The sequence below is a fragment of the Betta splendens genome, chromosome 9 (assembly GCF_900634795.4).
Source record: "Betta splendens chromosome 9, fBetSpl5.4, whole genome shotgun sequence".
Lineage (NCBI taxonomy): Eukaryota > Metazoa > Chordata > Actinopteri > Anabantiformes > Osphronemidae > Betta > Betta splendens.
In genome coordinates, this window is record NC_040889.2 from 22,204,460 (window position 1) to 22,221,940 (window position 17,481).

At 44.4% G+C, this 17,481-nt stretch overlaps 2 protein-coding genes across 4 annotated transcripts in view; one reads left to right on the top strand and one right to left on the bottom strand.

Annotated features, from left to right (window-relative positions):
- vps13a (vacuolar protein sorting 13 homolog A) overlaps nucleotides 1–12,131 on the top strand; it is a 29,604-nt gene extending 17,473 nt beyond the window's left edge. Inside the window, exons 47-76 of one of the 3 annotated variants that reach the window (XM_029161597.2) lie at nucleotides 31–134; nucleotides 231–543; nucleotides 1,335–1,471; nucleotides 1,612–1,903; nucleotides 1,992–2,096; nucleotides 2,166–2,312; nucleotides 2,956–3,087; nucleotides 3,208–3,338; nucleotides 3,689–3,757; nucleotides 4,985–5,117; nucleotides 5,365–5,422; nucleotides 5,521–5,692; nucleotides 5,942–6,095; nucleotides 6,252–6,398; nucleotides 6,493–6,574; nucleotides 6,652–6,721; nucleotides 6,834–6,948; nucleotides 7,045–7,158; nucleotides 7,286–7,431; nucleotides 7,541–7,622; nucleotides 7,711–7,824; nucleotides 7,927–8,002; nucleotides 8,125–8,288; nucleotides 8,406–8,451; nucleotides 8,536–8,659; nucleotides 8,747–8,861; nucleotides 10,370–10,455; nucleotides 10,541–10,664; nucleotides 10,767–10,841; nucleotides 10,962–12,131. In XM_029161597.2, coding sequence (XP_029017430.1) covers nucleotides 31–134; nucleotides 231–543; nucleotides 1,335–1,471; nucleotides 1,612–1,903; nucleotides 1,992–2,096; nucleotides 2,166–2,312; nucleotides 2,956–3,087; nucleotides 3,208–3,338; nucleotides 3,689–3,757; nucleotides 4,985–5,117; nucleotides 5,365–5,422; nucleotides 5,521–5,692; nucleotides 5,942–6,095; nucleotides 6,252–6,398; nucleotides 6,493–6,574; nucleotides 6,652–6,721; nucleotides 6,834–6,948; nucleotides 7,045–7,158; nucleotides 7,286–7,431; nucleotides 7,541–7,622; nucleotides 7,711–7,824; nucleotides 7,927–8,002; nucleotides 8,125–8,288; nucleotides 8,406–8,451; nucleotides 8,536–8,659; nucleotides 8,747–8,861; nucleotides 10,370–10,455; nucleotides 10,541–10,664; nucleotides 10,767–10,841; nucleotides 10,962–11,012 — 3,678 coding nt within the window. In that variant the 3' untranslated portion in view covers nucleotides 11,013–12,131. Of the gene's footprint in view, nucleotides 1–30; nucleotides 135–230; nucleotides 544–1,334; nucleotides 1,472–1,611; nucleotides 1,904–1,991; nucleotides 2,097–2,165; nucleotides 2,313–2,955; nucleotides 3,088–3,207; nucleotides 3,339–3,688; nucleotides 3,758–4,984; nucleotides 5,118–5,364; nucleotides 5,423–5,520; nucleotides 5,693–5,941; nucleotides 6,096–6,251; nucleotides 6,399–6,492; nucleotides 6,575–6,651; nucleotides 6,722–6,833; nucleotides 6,949–7,044; nucleotides 7,159–7,285; nucleotides 7,432–7,540; nucleotides 7,623–7,710; nucleotides 7,825–7,926; nucleotides 8,003–8,124; nucleotides 8,289–8,405; nucleotides 8,452–8,535; nucleotides 8,660–8,746; nucleotides 8,862–9,801; nucleotides 10,173–10,369; nucleotides 10,456–10,540; nucleotides 10,665–10,766; nucleotides 10,842–10,961 lie in introns of those variants that run through there. The other 2 variants (XM_029161598.3, XM_029161599.2) reach the window with 2 other exon arrangements.
- On the bottom strand, nucleotides 12,127–17,325 carry gna14a (guanine nucleotide binding protein (G protein), alpha 14a). Its single transcript, XM_029161601.2, has 7 exons — nucleotides 16,824–17,325; nucleotides 13,979–14,163; nucleotides 13,676–13,830; nucleotides 13,462–13,590; nucleotides 13,247–13,376; nucleotides 12,988–13,141; nucleotides 12,127–12,884 (listed from the first exon to the last, which is right to left on the bottom strand). The coding sequence occupies exons 1-7, from the start codon at nucleotides 16,942–16,944 to the stop codon at nucleotides 12,694–12,696; spliced, it is 1,065 nt and encodes a 354-aa protein (XP_029017434.1). The 5' UTR covers nucleotides 16,945–17,325; the 3' UTR covers nucleotides 12,127–12,693.
- Nucleotides 17,326–17,481: the final 156 nt, after the last annotated feature.

Sequence of the window (17,481 nt, forward strand, 5' to 3'; positions counted from 1 at the left end):
GACATTTTATCTTTTCTCCTTCTAATGTAGATCATCAATCATTTCTCAATACCATTCAAAGTTTATGAAGGCTCAGCGTATCTGGGTACATCTCTACCTACTGAGGAGTTCTGTGTGCCTCTGGACTCCTATAGGTGAGAGCACACATGAATAAACCAGCACACTTGCAAGCATCTGTAACACACAAATACAGAGTGCACACTCCTTCATGTACTGCTGCCTCCCCGTAGGTCTGAGCTGAGTCTTCAGCCAATAACTGAAGGTGACGCTGACAATCAGAGTGGGCAGTTTGAGGTTTCAGACGGATTCAGTTATGAAGACATTAGTAACCAGCAGACTGAGAAACACTTGCAGCAGACCTGTCGTCGCCGTGGAAACCAGGGGGGTGTGATGATGATCAACATTGTGCCACTCAAGGATTCGGTGACATTCAAACACACAGGAGACGTGGGGGAGAACTTTGATGTGCCCTTTGTGCTACACCTGTGGCCTTCCTTCCTGATACGCAACCTTCTGCCCTACCCCATCACCTACAAACTAAAGGTACTGTAGTTCCTGAGTGATTATTACAATAAGTTGGGGGTGGGGGGTATTGTAGAATTAGGACCAGCAAGCTTCAGTAAATCATGACACAATGTGATGTAACAGTATAAAAATAATTCAAGTATTAGTTCAGCCTTGCTCAAGCTGCTTAAGAGGGGATGTGTCATAGTGAGTATTTTAGAACTGCATTGACAAAAGCTCCAGCGTTTGAGGCCTGAGAGGTGACTAAAACACATTCCACATTGTGGGCAAACAGAGACCAAGCTGGCATCAGAGAACTAGCAGCAGTGGAGGCTGACTGCTTCGCTGCCTCATGTTGTGTCATTCTGGGCCAAAAGAGGCTCTTAAGCACGTTAAAAATGTTACTAGCAATGTTACTGCTCTGAGTTGCATGAGAAAAAAACTACCGTGCTCACTATTCACGTTTACATAAATCTCAGGCTCCTCAGATTGATTCAGTTTGCTTATTCTTTATGGCCTCATCCGTGTGAGAATATTCTGGTGTTCAGATGAGGGAGCTTTTTTTCACTTCTGTCTCTCTTCTCATGAAGTGATTTACTAAGCTGAGCAGGCCTCCAGGGTGGTCTGTATCACTAACATGGGCCACCACTGATTCAACGTGCTACAGTAAATTGGCTGTAGTACTTTACTGGGGCACAGTAAAGCAAAACAGTTGCAGCCTCTATATTTGTTTGTTGTTCATGCTGTGGACTATTTTTATTGCAGCACAGATTCAGTTCAGTCAGTTCAGTGCTTTTCACTGTTGTTGGTCCCTGTCTGATGCTCAACAGGACAGTGGCGTCTCAGCGCCTGAGGTAACCCTGGAACCTGGACACTCTGACCAGCTTCACACAGCAGTCATCAACCAGTCAAGCTTGGATCTCCGGCTGCTGAACTACTTGGCTCAGGACTGGTCCGCTGAGTACAGGTCTGAATTCAGACTCACAGTTTTAATTTTCTGGCAAATTATCTCCTTATAAACTGTGAGATATTTTCTCTGCTGACACTACCCTCATTACATTTAAGACAGGTCTATTGCAAATACCTTTTTTTCTTCTTGTCATACAGCCTGCGCAGTGACCAGGAAGAGATCACATTCATCGTGTTCCACTCTCTACAACATGATGATGAAGACTACGGTGAAGAGATGAGAAACAGGCCTGAGTTAGACATATCGGTGCACGTCAAATACGACCTAGGACAGACGGTGATTGCAATCCACTCGCCGTATTGGATGGTGAATAAGACAGGCAAGTTGCTGCAGTACAAGGCTGATGATATCCATCGCAAGCACCCCTTGGACTATGACATGCCCCTGCTCTTCTCCTTCAAACCGCGACACTTCCTGCGAAACAATAAGGTAAAATATAATACTTATGCAGTTAAAGGTAGATAACATGTCGTTTTTAAATGTATATAAATGTGATTATTTACTTTTCGTGTCCCAGGTTCGCCTTATGATCTCTGACAGTGAACTCTCCGATGAATTCTCCCTGGATACTGTTGGCAGCCACGGAGATCTGAAATGTAAAGGCAAATACAAAGATTACCTGGTAAGACCATATTCTGACATTCAGACGTAATTTGTTTGCTGGTTTTAAGTTTAATCATCCTTTCCTTAGGTCGGGGTGAAGATTGACGCCAGCAGTTTCAGTCTGACCCGTATTGTGACCTTTGTGCCCTTTTACATGCTGGTAAACAGAACCAAACACACAGTCTTTGTATGTGAGGACGGGCAGAACAACTGGACTGAAGCTCAACCAGAACAGGTTAGAGCAAAAGAGTTCTTGATGCTCTTTGTCTTTCACATTTTTGACAATGACGAGTTTGCAGCTCAGTTTTATATCCTTGACAATAAATGGTGTGTACTTTTAGATGATGTGCATAAAATGTTAATGATAGCTAATGCCTGCCCTTAGCCTCTTGGTTCTACCATTCAAAGCAGACAGCATGCAGGAAAAGAGAGGAAACCAATCCCACCTCTCAAGGAAGTTCAGGGAGTCTCCTTTGTTTTAATAGCAGCTCCCTGGTGTCCACCAATGATAGAATCACCAGGATGTTGGACATTTCCTCTTTTTTTTTTTTTTTGTTTAATGCGAGTGTAGGTCATCCTCATCATGTGAGCTTCTTTATTTTTAAAATAATACTCATCTGGCTTTAGCGTGGTTTTGTCTGTTTACGTATTTCATCTAATTCATCCAAAAGGAGAGAAGCTAAATCATTTACTATCTTAGCAGCACCAACTACAGCGGTCATCAGTCAGTTTGCCAGTTGTTTTCTCCTGTCACTATTAGCAAACTAATCCCACCGAAAACCTATTTGGCTTGAATATGTTAAAATACTAAATACTTTATTGAGTTACATTTTAAAGATGCTTTTATTTTTATTGAATGTACTTTTTTTCACATTTAGTCAGTCATTCCTTTCTGGCCTGAAAATGACACAAAACGAGTGAAGATCAAAGTAGAAGGTTGTTTATTGCCACCTCGGGTTATTGACTTCTCCAAACCAGAGAACTGCCTCCTGCTGCGCCTGGACAACTCTGTAAGTCCACCCACAGACAGGGATGCTCTTATATATTATATATATATTTACATTTCCTCCCTTATAGTGTGTGCTTTATAAACTGTGTTTCACAGTACTGTTTTACCTTCTGTTCCACAGATGGGCGGGATAATAGTAGATGTGAGCCTGTCCGAGCACTCTGCTACTATCCGATTCTCTGAGTATCACAGTGGTGCTGCCCCCTTCCTCATCATCAACCATACAAAAAACCTTCTTCAGTTCAGTCAGAGGTGAGACAGCAGAGGTGTGGCCACTCCATATGTTTTGATGGGAATGAACAGTCATGTAGTTTTTATTTATCAGCACTTTATAGTTGATAGTGAGTAGCATGTAATTTTCTTTTCTTTTTTGTTCATCGGCTGTTCTCTTTTTTTTTATTTTAGAACACATACTTTTTTTAACAGCCCAATAGGTTTTCTTCATTCACAACAATTGCATCTGCATGAATCATTCATATGCATTCAACATTTGTTTTAACGACTGTGTTTTCTTTTGTTGCAGCAGCGTTAACTTTGAGCTCATAATACTAAATTTGCTTTTGCTGATAGTGAATTATGTTTGTTTGTGTTGGGTCATGCAGCCCCAGGACAGAAACTACATGGTTGACTGAAGAGCTACTCAGCCTCTCCTTCTCAGTGGAGGAGGACAGGTAGACAAAGGGAAAACTCTTCTGACACACCCTGAACTCATAGTGAGAACAGTGAGAATAAAAGAATAGAGGGCGAGAATACAACACATGACAAGTGCCACATTGATCAATTTATTTACTAAAGTCTTATATATAAGACTTTAAGACTTTAAGATAAGACTGTATAATAGAAGCAGTAAAGTTACTGTGTTACCAGAGAGTCACTTTATACATAAATGCACAACTAGCACACAAAGAAGTTTACTTTGAGAACAGAGCAAATGTGTCCACAGCTGTTGACCTTTAAGAATTTACTGTAGCAAGTCATGAAACAAGGACTATGCCACTGTAGACGGATCTAGATATTGTATAAGAAGTTGAAAACAGAAATCAGCATTTCTATATGAATTGGTGGAACCCAAAACTGTCACATTCACGTCATTGTGTTAGGACACTCGAGTGCAGAGTGTTGTCAGAGCCCGAATGAAGATGAGTAGAAGAAGCTTCATCTCTGCGTCATGTTGCTGTGTATAATCTGCTCCCTTTTTTTTAACAGTAAACATTAATCAATAGTAAATAGTCATAGTAAAAGTATACTATTCTCTATCAAGCCCAGTTAGTGTCAAAATACTGTATATTTCAATAAAGGTCACTGAAAAGACAACAACGACCACTTTAGATTGTTTGATATATTGTTTATATTAATTAATATTTCCATCATGTATAAATGTTTACATGACTATTTTGATGTAAATAGATTGAAGCCTAATTGTTTAAGATCTAAGGCAACTGGAGCACATTATACATCTTGGCCAATTTTCGTATTGCTACTTGTAGTGTAAAACCTTTAAATGCTACTGATGATGAAACTCTAACGAGGAATTGCACCTTCTGACTCGTTCATTTATTCTGTTGCACTAACACGTATTTCCTTATTTTTCATCTTCATCCTTAAATGAAAAATTCCCTTTTTTTTCCTTCGTGATTTTGTATGTCTGCTTTGTCTTGTCTCAGATCAGTGCCTTTTTAATCTCCAGGAGAGGCACTGGGGACTTCTGGGTGTTTGGCTGTTGTGTTTGTCTCTTCATGTGAATTGTTTGCATACTCTGTCATACAGGTACTTTGGATTCGATTGTTGGTGGCTCTGCTGTTTTGTCCCCGCCGCACCGTCGTCTACTGTCATTTGCAGTCATTGCGCATATTGTTTCTGATCTGAACCACATGTGTTTGTTTGGGTCTCGTGTGCAGCTCTCAGAAGGAAGCGGAGCAGTCGGAGCTGGAGGCTGGGAAAGCTGTGAACTACACTTGGGCTGAACCCACTGGATCTCGAGAACTCTTGTGGAAGTGTGGCCCTTACAATGGAAAGCTGAAGAGTGAAGAGGTACTATAGTTTAGTCTAAGTGGCTGATGCCAACGTCTAAACATGTAAAATCTGTTTCCGTCTTAGTCTGCTTTTAGCCAAAAGCTGGTTATTGTCTGATACACGTATACATCACATGAAGATGTATGAGGACCTTAATATGTGATAGTCATGAGCAATTTGAAGAATTTTAATTACTGTAATTATGTTTTTAAATGTCAGTTTGAATGTCCGTTTCTTATATGTTCGATGCTGCCTGCCTCTTTAGGATCTACTCCAAAATATGAACAATGAGGGGAAATTGTTTGTGATCTCCTTTTATGAAGGTAAAGTAGGAGCTTCAGAGGAAACAAATAGAGAATTGAATGTTTTTAATAAGTCTTCAGTTTTGAATAAATATGTTTTTTGACTTAATGACCTCAAGGTCTCCAGCGTATTGTTCTCTTCACTGAGGAGCAACGCATCTACAAGATGATCTCTGACAGCGAGAAGGCACAGCTGGCCGAGCAGGAAATCACGCTGTCCCTGAAGAATGTGGGCGTATCACTGGTCAACAACAGCAGCAGTCAGGAGGTTTCCTTCATTGGGATAACAAGGTAGACTAAAAGCAGCACGTTTGTCCACATACACGTACAAGCAAACTCTACTTTGTCTCCATCACTGTACAGTACTGATCAACTGTTATGTGGTTTAAAGCTGAGATTGCAATGAATACATCTCATGGTGTCAGAAATAATAGACTAGGTATAGTTTTGTTACATATTAACTCGACGGATGATGTCATAACCTATGTGATGAGATGTGATTATTTTGTCACACTTCCTCTTTCTCTGTTTGTGTGGTAGCTCTGATGTGGTGTGGGAATTAAAACCCAAGAAGAAAAACCGGTGGAAAACTCTGAGCACAAAAGAAGTGGAGATGCTGGAGAATGGCTACAAGCTCTACCTTGATTCTGCACCCATAGATCATGCTATTGTGGACTTGGGAAATGATTTTCAGGTTATAGTCTTAATACGTACTAAATGTACTTTACATTAATCTAGTAACATGTAAAAGCTTTTAGTTTGGTAGAATTTGTAGCTGCAGGTGGCAAATTGTTAATATAAGTAGCAGGTGTAATTGTTAAATGTTGTGATGTCTGTAATTGTCTCCCAGGTGTCTTTTACTCCCAGCGGCACAGATATGAGGATGCTGCAGCCGTGTGATGCCCCTCTCAGGAGGCACTTTCTGCCTGGAGTGAAAGTTGAATACAGCGTCTCACCGCGACAGAGAGCCTATCGTGTCCAAATCCACCGCATACAGGTGAACACACGTGGTTTGAAACAAATGACGCGTTTAAGTATTAAGTAGACTCTTCTGCCTCTAATTCAAAGTTGTAAATTGTGTCCTCCTACAGATCCAGAATCAGCTGGCAGGGGCCATCTTCCCCTATGTTTTCTACCCTGTAAAACTGCCAAAGTCTATTACCATGGACTCAGGTTTGTTCATCTGGGATGCATTATGAGCTGCTTCTTTACACTGAGGAGTGAATATTATCTTTTATCTTTCTGTACAGAACCAAAACCTCTAACTGATATCAGCATCGTTACCAGAGCAGCAGGCCACTCTAACATTTCCCGCATAAAGTAAGTGTTTTACTTTATTTCACGTTATTGTATTTCCTACATGGGCACGTGTGGAGTAGCTTTTGCCCCAGTGTTGCTTGTAAATGTTGATGGGGATGTCTGTGCACCTCAGGTATTTCAAGGTGTTAATTCAGGAGATGGATCTGAAGCTCGATCTGGGCTTCTTGTACGCCATCTTGGACCTGTTCACCCCTGAAAACGCCAGCGTCATGAGCTCAGAACAGGAGGTCGGAAACACACAAGCACATACAGAGCTGTTCCATGTGTTTGGATTCTCTGTCAACTTAGAAGTGCGTGTGTGTGTGTGTGCCTTTTACCTCTAGGTGGAACTGTTTGAGAAGGACATAACTTATATAAAGACAGAAGTAAACCACGTCTCCTCCGCTGACACTTCCCCAGTCAGCCTCTATGAGTACTTTCACATCTCCCCTATAAAGGTGTGTGGATGCATTGATAAAAATAGCCAGCAAATATAACTCGAACATGTTTAATAAGAAAAAAAAATATTGAAAGATCTTAAGTATAAGACCCCAGTCTGGAGACCTAATTTGTTTTTTTTTCCAGTTGCACCTGAGTTTATCTCTGAGCACAGGAGGAGAAGATGGCTTAAAGGAGAAGAGAGATGCAGAGTTCATCCCTGTCCAGTCGCTCAACCTGCTGCTGAAGAGTATTGGAGCAACTCTCACTGATGTGCAGGATGTAGTCTTTAAGTACGAGTGCTCAAGTAGCCCCAACAGACAACACATAACACCAGCATGTTTTATGTTTTGCTGATTTGTTGTTTGAGTAATCCTTGACTGGTTCTGATTTATATTTCAGGTTAGCGTTCTTTGAACTGACCTTCCAGTTTTGTACCACTCAGCAGCTTCAGTGGGAAGTGATCAGACATTATTCAAAGCAGGTAATAGCCATTCTAAAGGCAGGATCATCAGAAGTGGATGGCTGAGTGTGATAGTACAACATGAATACACATCTTACGTCTATTTTAGGCTATTAAACAGATGTATGTGCTGGTGCTGGGTTTGGATGTGCTTGGAAATCCATTTGGACTGATCAGAGGCCTGTCAGAGGGAGTGGAGGCCTTCTTCTACGAGCCCTATCAGGTAGGAACGCAATACACTCATTCTATTATTTCATTTCATATAACATATTTCTTAAATATAATATGAAACCTATTTACTGTAACTGGTCTGTAACTTTTCTAGGGAGCCATTCAGGGGCCAGAGGAGTTTGTTGAAGGGATGGCCCTTGGCGTTAAGGCTCTGGTAGGAGGAGCAGTAGGTAAGCACTAAGTGTAGCAGTCATTTCCTTTAAAGTTAGAAGAATAGTAGTAATAAAATAATGAATAGAATAGATTGGTATGCATCGATGAACAGAGAAAGGGTTTCTGATCTGTCGTCCAGGGGGCATAGCAGGCGCAGCCTCCAGGATAACGGGCGCCATGGCGAAGGGTGTCGCTGCCATCACTATGGATGAGGAATACCAGCAGAAGAGGCGAGAGGCTATGAACAAACAACCCAGTGGCCTGAGAGAAGGGCTGACCAGAGGTGGAAAAGGACTGGTGTCTGTACGTCCAACACTGCTCGTGGCATCTCAATATGACATTTACAAACTGTGACGCTAGTACCAATAATACTGTAAACTGAATTCAGCCATAATGTGTTATTTATGGGTTTCTTTTCAGGGATTTCTCAGCGGGATCACAGGGATTGTTACCAAACCTATTAAAGGTGCGTTGAGTGTGACCTCCTAGACGTAATCATCATGGAGCCTTAAATGTATGGCGCTTGTATTGACGCTTGATGGTTTTGCAGGAGCCCAGAAGGAGGGGGCTGCAGGCTTCTTTAAGGGAATGGGGAAAGGTCTGGTTGGTGCAGTAGCCAGGCCCACAGGAGGCATTATTGACATGGCCAGCAGTACTTTCCAGGGGATCAAGAGGTAGCGTTACTTCTGCGTACTGTACATGTGTTCCACTGCCTTTCTGGACAATACACTGAGCTCTCTTGTTGCCATTTCCATCTTTAGGGCAGCAGAGACTTCACAAGATATTGAATCTCTTCGTCCTCCTCGCTTCATCCATGAGGATGGTGTCATACGGCCGTACAAGGAGAGGGAAGGCATCGGCAGTCAGATGCTCCAGGTAGGAAAGCGTGTGCATCCTCATTCTTCATATTCATGCATGTTAGTGGCAACGCCATTAGTTCTGTTTGGATTTGTTTTTTTTTTTGATATGCTGTGACTTTAGAGAGCGAGGACCAAGGTCACAGGTTAGCTACTTATAGTTGTGTGTTGACTTAAAGTATGTACACACACACACACACACACACACACACACACACACACACACACACACACACACACACACACACACACACACACACACACACAGCTCCACTGACTAACTTAATTTAAGCCTCGAGAGTAAAACCGTGGGTCACGGTCTTGCACCTATTTATCTGACAGTCCTGCTGGATGGAGTGGGTCGAGGTTTCAGCCAATGAGTCTCAGGTCAGCGCTCCAGTTAATGTGTAGGATGTGTGGTCAGGTTTACAGGTGACAACTGCAAAGGAAAACCCTGCCATGTGCCTTAGCCTGGTAAAAGCATGTCACAGTGACCCAACTCCATGAGCTGCTGGAGTCTCAGCAGACATTATTTTATAAAGTGTACACATTAAAGTTTTTCTTTGATTTGTCACCTGTTACACAATCTGAGGCTGTATCTCCAGCGTCAGACCTAGTTTATATTTGTCACTATTGTGTTAGTAAGTAGATGACAAAGGCATTGCTGCTCCTAGAGTCTGTGGCGCAAACTCAAACTGGAAGACACCAGAGATGAAGTCCTTCAGCTTCTGACACGTGACCCTAGTAATCAGTTATGAGCAGGGCCGGTTGGTAAACAGTGTCAGTGACACTCTGGGACCAACGCTGTCCACAAGGCTATTCCCCTTGCGCTGAACATGTCTCTGTAACGATGTGTAAAGAAGCAAATCAAAGGCTGCAGTGCAGCAGCTGTGTGTGTAGAAACAGACTGTGGTTGTGTCTGCTCTGACGCCGCCTCTGCTCTCTTGTCACATCCACAGAGCAGAGTGGTCTTCAGTGAGGGGTGTGAGCCTGGCTCAGAGGATGAGGGTGATGAGGAAAGAAGCTAGAAGTGATAGCAGAAGCGTAGTGTCTGTGCTATAGTGTGTTTCCTCTCTGTCAGTTTAGAGACAAACCAAGGAAAACCTCAGTAACTGTCTCCTCTTTATGTCGTCTATGTTTTAGTTGTGTTTTAATTGAGCATCTTCATTTGAATCAACTCTTTATTTTATTATACTCATTTCTTTCTCAGTTCTCATTCACTCCTTGTGTTTAGAGACACTTTAAGTGTCTGTTTCCTTCATTGTTTGTGTCATCATGCTGTCATTCGCTGCCATCTTGTTCTCAATAAACGTGTCATTCTGAACCTCTACCTGCCGTTGTCCTTGTTTCATCCCATCTTTTCTCACCGCATCACTGGTGTAAAGGTTAGTGCACATACTTTGCAGGGCACAGCGCCAGCTCCTGGGTTTCTTGGAGCATCATCATCTAGGAACTTCTGTTTCAGTTTAACTCAGTTTGATATTTGTCTCTGGCTGTTTGTATGAATGTTGATCTGTCCTTTTTCAGAAAATTGAGAATGGACGTTTTGCCAAGTACAGATACTTTGCTCATGCCAAGGTCAATGAATCTGACTTCCTGATGATCACCAAGAGGTGAGTTGGTGTTGCTCTTTATACCCCACTGTCCTCCAGTCAGATACTGTATTTGTGGCTCTTTTTTTATCCTTTTCTGCTCCAGAGGCATATTTTTTGTGACCAAAGGCACATTTGGCCAGCTGACCTGCGAGTGGCAGTATCTGTTCGAAGAGTTCACTAAGGAGCCAATTATTGTAGAAGGCAGACGACTTCGGATTGAGGCCAAGGTACAGCAAGAGCCCACGGCTTTAAAACATAATGTTGGGAAATATTTTAAAAATAAAATAGCAGTTTTGATGATTGTTGCACGTGCGCCTTGTGGTTTGCAGGAAAGAGTGAAGTCGGTCTTCCATGCTAAGGAATTTGGAAAGATCGTAAACTTTAAAACTCCTGAGATAGCCAAGGTACAGTAGGATTTGGATTGTGAAATTTTATTATTCATTTATATTATTGACAATAACTAAATGCTTGATTTGCCTGTTTAACAGTATATGATTGTTCTAACTTTGGTTATTTCATTTCAGTGGGTTCTTGCCAAATTAGAGGATGCAAGAGAGAATTTACCCAAATACTGAGTCATCGAGAAGATTAAGAAACGATATAAAAAAAGAAACGCACACTAAGTCTGTGTGTCAGTGCCTTTGTTGTTTACTGCATGCTTGTTTTGTTTAGCTCCATGTGCTCCATGAGTAGAGCTGAGGAACCGGTGATGCTGTATGTGAACTGGTGGGTGTGTGAGTCTGTGTGTGCGTGTGTGGGAGGGAGTGAACGACTGAGCGAGTAGTTTGTGTGTGTGCATGTTATCAGAAGTGCTAAAGATCAACGTCTGATTCAGAGTCGTCTCAACAAACAGACTTGCATTGAGCCAAACCCTCTCACTTGCCTCATCGTCCTCGAGAACACTAACTGGCTTTTAACAATCCATTCACTAAAACAAACCTGAAGTCTTAACTTAAGTTCCCACATGTTAAGGTCTGCTGAAGGGTCATACGGTGGCCAAACGTGATGATATTCAGCCTCCTACATTTCTGCTCATCCTGCTCAAACACACATTGGATCCTCAGTTTAAAGTTATTTGTAACCGTAGATGCATCATTCTTACTGTCCACTGCAACAGCTGGGAAAAAAAAACAGCTGCGGTCCTAAAACGACCAAATGCACCAGTGTTGTAGCACTGAGCGTACTTTATTTAACTGGGTTACATTAGAGGAACACTAATTAAGATTTCTGTGTATGGCTTTATTGGACAATTTAAAATGCTCTCAATTTTTTTTAACATTTCTGCAAAATACAGTAAGACTGTTCAGTTTAGATACGCATGCTATTTTTATACTGTACTTATATGTATGTGCTGTATATTATCTCAGACACTGTCCTACTTGTACATACCCATCCTCACAAAATGGTCTGAATGATGATGATTTTTATGTTTTGATACCACATATATGCAATGCCAAATATGTTGATAAGCGATACTGAGAAATTAATATTCAGAAATTATATCTAATTATTATCCCTTGCCAATTACTCTGAAATCTGTTTTAAAGGTTTGCTTTTGGTTTGAGGTGCATCGCAGGGTTAATCTGACTAAATATTAAAGTTGCTGTAATTGTTTGTCATTTGTTTTGAGGGCTGCGGTGGCTTCGGGTTCTTCCCGCAGCCATTTTCAAAAAATAAAAATGTTTCAAATGTCATTTGTGTTTCTTTTATTTGTTGCACCCAAGAACTCTCAAGCACAAAGATGCAAGTCTTTAAGAAATGCACGTACAGCTGAATAGTAAGTATTAATTCTTCTAAAGGAAGGAAACCGCTGGCTAGGATTCATTGATGTTTACAGCAAGAAAACAGTAACTACTGTCGTGAATAAATTAGGCACTTTGGGGAAAAAAAACTTGTCACACAGAATTACAATTCGTAGCGTATGAACCGTTCCTACAGCACATGGAGACAGGAAAAGAGTTGTTTTCAATGACAGAAAATGAAGACATCATAAAATAAAGGATCTATAATAAAACTGAATCACATTCTCACATCTATTAGAAACAAAATCATTTACAGCGCATCTCTATACATTTGAAAACTAGAATGGAATCGACGCCGTCACCGCATTGCGTTTCATGCAGCGCGACCTACAGAGTGAGGGGTCTGTCTGCGTCAGACATGTTCATGTTCTCTTTGCTTGAATCTATGCAGGCACTGAAGATGTGGCTATGAGTCTATCTGTCTCCCTCTCTGCCTCCCTGACCTCCTGCTGTGCTACACCAGGTTGAACTCCTTCAGGTTGTGTCTGAGGATGGTGTCCTTCACCGCCACGAAGACGAAGCGGATGTTTTCCGTGTCGGTGGCGCAGGTGAAGTGCGGATACAGCGTCTTGTCCTTGTCCGGGTTTTGTTCTTGGTACATTTTCAGGATGAACTCTTGAGCTGCTTCCGTGTCTTGCTGAGGTCCTGTGACACACGTTCGCCGTTGTTTCAGAGTGTTTCGAGGTTGAATGCATACATTTTAGTATCACGTGTTTAATCTTCCCACACAGCGTTCAAAGCAACCAACCTGTGAATTCAGGGAAGTAGGTGGCTATGTGAGAGTACATGATCTTCTCCTTGAGGATGTCCGTCTTGTTGAGGAACAGTATGACGGAGGAACGCTGGAACCACGGGTAGGTGATGATGGTTTTGAACAGAGCTTTACTCTCCTCCATGCGGTTCTGAAATCAAGCCACAGAGCAGGATCAGGCAGCGATGAAAAGGCGACCCCCCCCCCCCCCCCCCCGACACACACACACACCCCATCAGCTGAGCTGAACTCTGACCTCGTTGTCGCACTCGGCCAGGACCTGGTCGTACTCGCTGAGCGCCACCAGGAAGATGATGGAGGTGACGTTCTCGAAGCAGTGGATCCACTTCCTCCGCTCTGACCTCTGACCCCCCACGTCCACCATCCTGCCACGGCATCGACACGAGAGGCGTCACACGGGCATCGCTGCGCTCGGTAAAATGATCCCGGTCCTTTCATGCTGTCTCTCACCTGAAGATCACGTTCTCCATGTCGAACGGGTATTCAATGATGCCAGTGGTCGGCACTCGCACCCTCAGGATGTCCTGGAGGTCGGGGAGGTAGGTGGGCTGTGAGATTCGCTCCAGGTCGGTGAGATAGCTGAGGACACGAGCACAGGGAGGAGAGAAACGCTTGGTGCATATGTGGACTAGTACAAGTTCTAGTACAGGCAGCGCACGCTCACTATTTGGTGGAGTCGGACAGCTGGTACTCCCTCCTCCGGTCGTAGCACTCCTGGATCCCACCGTCGTCCCACAAGCTTTGGATGTACTTAGCGAGAGTTTGCTCTAACTCCTCCACTTTGTCCACTTCTACCTCAAGGACTGCATCAGCATGACTCTGTGAGCGCGCGCACACACACACACACACACACACACACACACACACACACACACGCACACACACCAGGACATTCAGTAATTATGTCATATTAATCAATCTGGGCTCTGGGTTGGTAAATGTCGATGGAGCCCGTCTTGGCTTCTACCTGGTTCTGGGGATCAGTGAACGCGATGCCGAGCGTCTCCATGGCTCGGATCATGGTCTGCATGGACGTGTAGATGTTCTGGAAGACCAGCTTGGCGTAGGTCCTCTTGTCCTCGTCCGTGTACCCTCCTCCGTGTATTATCCTCATTTGCTTGATGAAGGTGCTCTTGCCGCTCTCGCCGGTGCCTGTGGGAGCCAGCGACGCACACAAACGCGCATGGAGACATGAGTTAAATGCACGTATTGATGTGATACCGGTGGTTTAGCGGTGAACATGTGTGCTGTATGTGATCAAAGTTCATCAGAGCGAAGGTAAACAATCAAGTGCTGTGAGCCCTCCTGATTACTAACGTGTCTGTGCCCAGACACACAAGGAAACGGAGCGATTTGAATGTGTATTTGACTGACAAACAGACAGACGTATCTGTGCACAGGAGGGGAGTCAATGTCATCGGCCGGGTTCGCGTCGCTCCGAACCGGCGCACCCGAAACGGACCGGGTACATAGACGGAAAGGCCCGAACCATGAGGACTGTCCAGCCTCCATACGCACAAAACACACACAAACCATTCATTCATAATCATTCAGATTCTTAGAGCTGACGTTAAATGACTTTAAACTTTAAATACACTGTTTGAGATGCTCCCTAATTGTCTTAATTAATCAGATAGTGTCTAATTAATGAAACATGTCTGCACACACACACACACACACACACACGCTCAGTGACATATTCCTCTTCAGTTCTTAGAACACATGCTCCTAATTTTCTCAGTCAAACCACATGATGCTGAATGTATTTGTTTAACAAATGTCTGTTTGTTAACAGACCTAAATATTGGAAGTTGCAGTGTTTCTGTGTGTGTGTGTGTGTGTGCGTGCGTGTGTGTGTGTGTGTGTGTTCTTGCTGTGACCCAGTACGCCGCTGCAGCTCGGTGCGAGGCCCAAAGGCCGTCAGCAGTTTTCAGGCTCCCCAGCTGTTTTGCATGTGATGATTAATACTTGAGTCTTTACATCTTAGCAAACAAGGTCTAGACAAATTTTCGGAATTTGAATGCACCTTGTTTACAAGTCAAGTTTCTTCGAGATGAGGTGGATCTGAGCGGACGAGGAGGGGACATGTACAGAACATGGCCACAATAAGTAAAAGAGACTACAGTGAAGTGGTCACGACCTTCACGCGTGACCTCGTCCCTGTCTCCTTTTCTAAGCGTTGCCTCAGCTTTGTAATGAATCAGAGTTGATGTGAGGTCTATCTGTGTCCGAACACGTCGCAGTGCGGCCGAACACGAGCGCTCGCGCCCATTAAACCTGTGGCCGTGAGCCCTGTGCACCGGTGCAGATTGGGCCTGAGCCGCACGCACTTCCTGCTCGGCCGCGGCGCGTGTGGATGAACGCGGCGTCGCTGCGGGCGAGATGAGAAACTCCCAGAAGAACTCCCGCTGAGCGGCGCGGGCGCCGCCGCTTCGTAGGAACGCGAGGCCTCGCGAGTGGAAGCCGTGGCATCAAAATGAGCCGGCGTTTACTCTCGTTCGGGGCCGCGTTCAGACATTTGACCGACATGTTTCAATCAGTATCATCTTTATATTTTATCTTTATTTTTCTTCGTATTTCTACATATTCAATCTAGTGATCGCTGCTCGTTGTCAGGTTAATGAGTTTCAGGCCTGGCAGGGAATATTGTGACCTGTGCTGTGGCTGGCAGGTTTAGGGCCAGCGACTCGTCCTCTCTGGAGAGCTCACTGTGAGAGTGAGCTCTCGTCATAATGAGACCCGCTGAGTCCTGAGAGTCAGGATCGTGTGAGTGAAGAAGCCCTTCAGTTCTTCATTATTACACATTCGTCATTCAGCAGCTTCTTTCTGCTTTTAACGACATTGTGTCGTACAGAACAGCACAATGGGCCCAGAATACTTCATAGAGCTAATTAAATGGCATTTATCCAGAACTGTTGGACTTTTTGTGGGCAGTAAACCGATACCGCCTTTTACGAGAAACCCCCCCCCCCCAGAGAGCGGTGGAGGCCAGCCTACAGTTGTTATCCTGCCCGGGGGTGGATTTGCATGTCGTTTGCGTGAGGCGCGCCCGCAGCAGCTAGTTATGGCTTTCAAACACACCTCTGACCGAGGCCTCGACAGCGACTCGCGTCCCTGAAGTTCTCACACACCGCTGCAATAAAACAGGTGTCCGTAGGCGACCTGCCAGACCCCCCCCCCCCTCCTCCCAACGCGGAACAGGCTCTCCTTTACAGCTACTGTAGTTCAGCTCACATCCCAAATAAATCTCCGTCCTCTGGAGGAGAGGCGACACGGAGAGACAGCATCGCAATGAGGCGTCAGATTCAGCGTCTACGAGCCGAGTGGAGGCTAAATTACCCACATTAATGAAGGACTCGAAGTGTCCACCGTGCGTAAAATCAGTGGTGCGGCTGTGACGCACTGGTGCGCACACGAATGCGCCACATCCGGAGAGAAAGAAGGACGCGAGGGGACGGGAAACAGAGAATAATTATATATAATAATTAATATATATATATATATATATATATATATATATATATATATATATATATATATATATATATATATATATATATATATATATATATATATATATATATAATTTAAATAGTTATTGGCCTCTCACGCTTTACTCTGCTCAGTTACACAAACTCTGGGAAGCACAACTTCGTGTAACACCCACCTCTTTGCCAGATTATTAGTTTATGAACTTGTTTAACAGTTGCAGCTCATCCTAGTCTATGACCAATTACTGTTACTAACACACTGGCCAATAGGCAGCGCGTTCAGTCGAGCCCCAGATGTGGCTCCAGGTGAGTGATGCTCACCCAACAGCAGCAGCTTCAGCTCCCTGCGGGAGTCCTTCTTGTCGCGGCGCAGCTGCTTCTCGATCTCCTCGTTGATCCGCTGGTTCTCTCTCGCCTCCGCTGATATGCAACATCCGGCCATGCCTCGGAGCGGCCGCGTCCTCTTCCCCCGAAGAGCCGCGCTGCTGTCAGAATGTGAAACGAGTGTCTTCCCCGCTCTCTCCTCGCGCGCGCCTCAGGAAGTCACGAGGAGCGGACGGTGGGCATCTTCAAGTGCGATGCGTTTGTTCCTCCTATGAACTGGGAGCGTTAACTAGAAGGCCGAGGTGGCCTCGAAGCGAGTCGGCGCTTTTAACCCGTGTGCCGCGGCGGGTGTGAGGCGGCGAACACCTGGTGAACTTTATCCCGCCGCCTCGCGGGGGCGTGGCGCCGGTTGCAAATAGAAAGGTATAAATGGGAAGTTAACGATCACCGCCGGCGACGTGCGGGATGCGAGCGCAGATGGTGCCGGAGGCCGCAAAGATGCAGCAGAATCCACCCAGCAGCCAAGTCGAAGAACTCGAACCCGAGCGGGTCCAGCGGGGCTTCGGCGGCACCCTGCAGGGAGAGGGGAGGTCATGCGCGTCCCCTCATCCTGCAATACCCCCATCGGCCGCTAGGTGTCAGGAAGGCTAAGCGT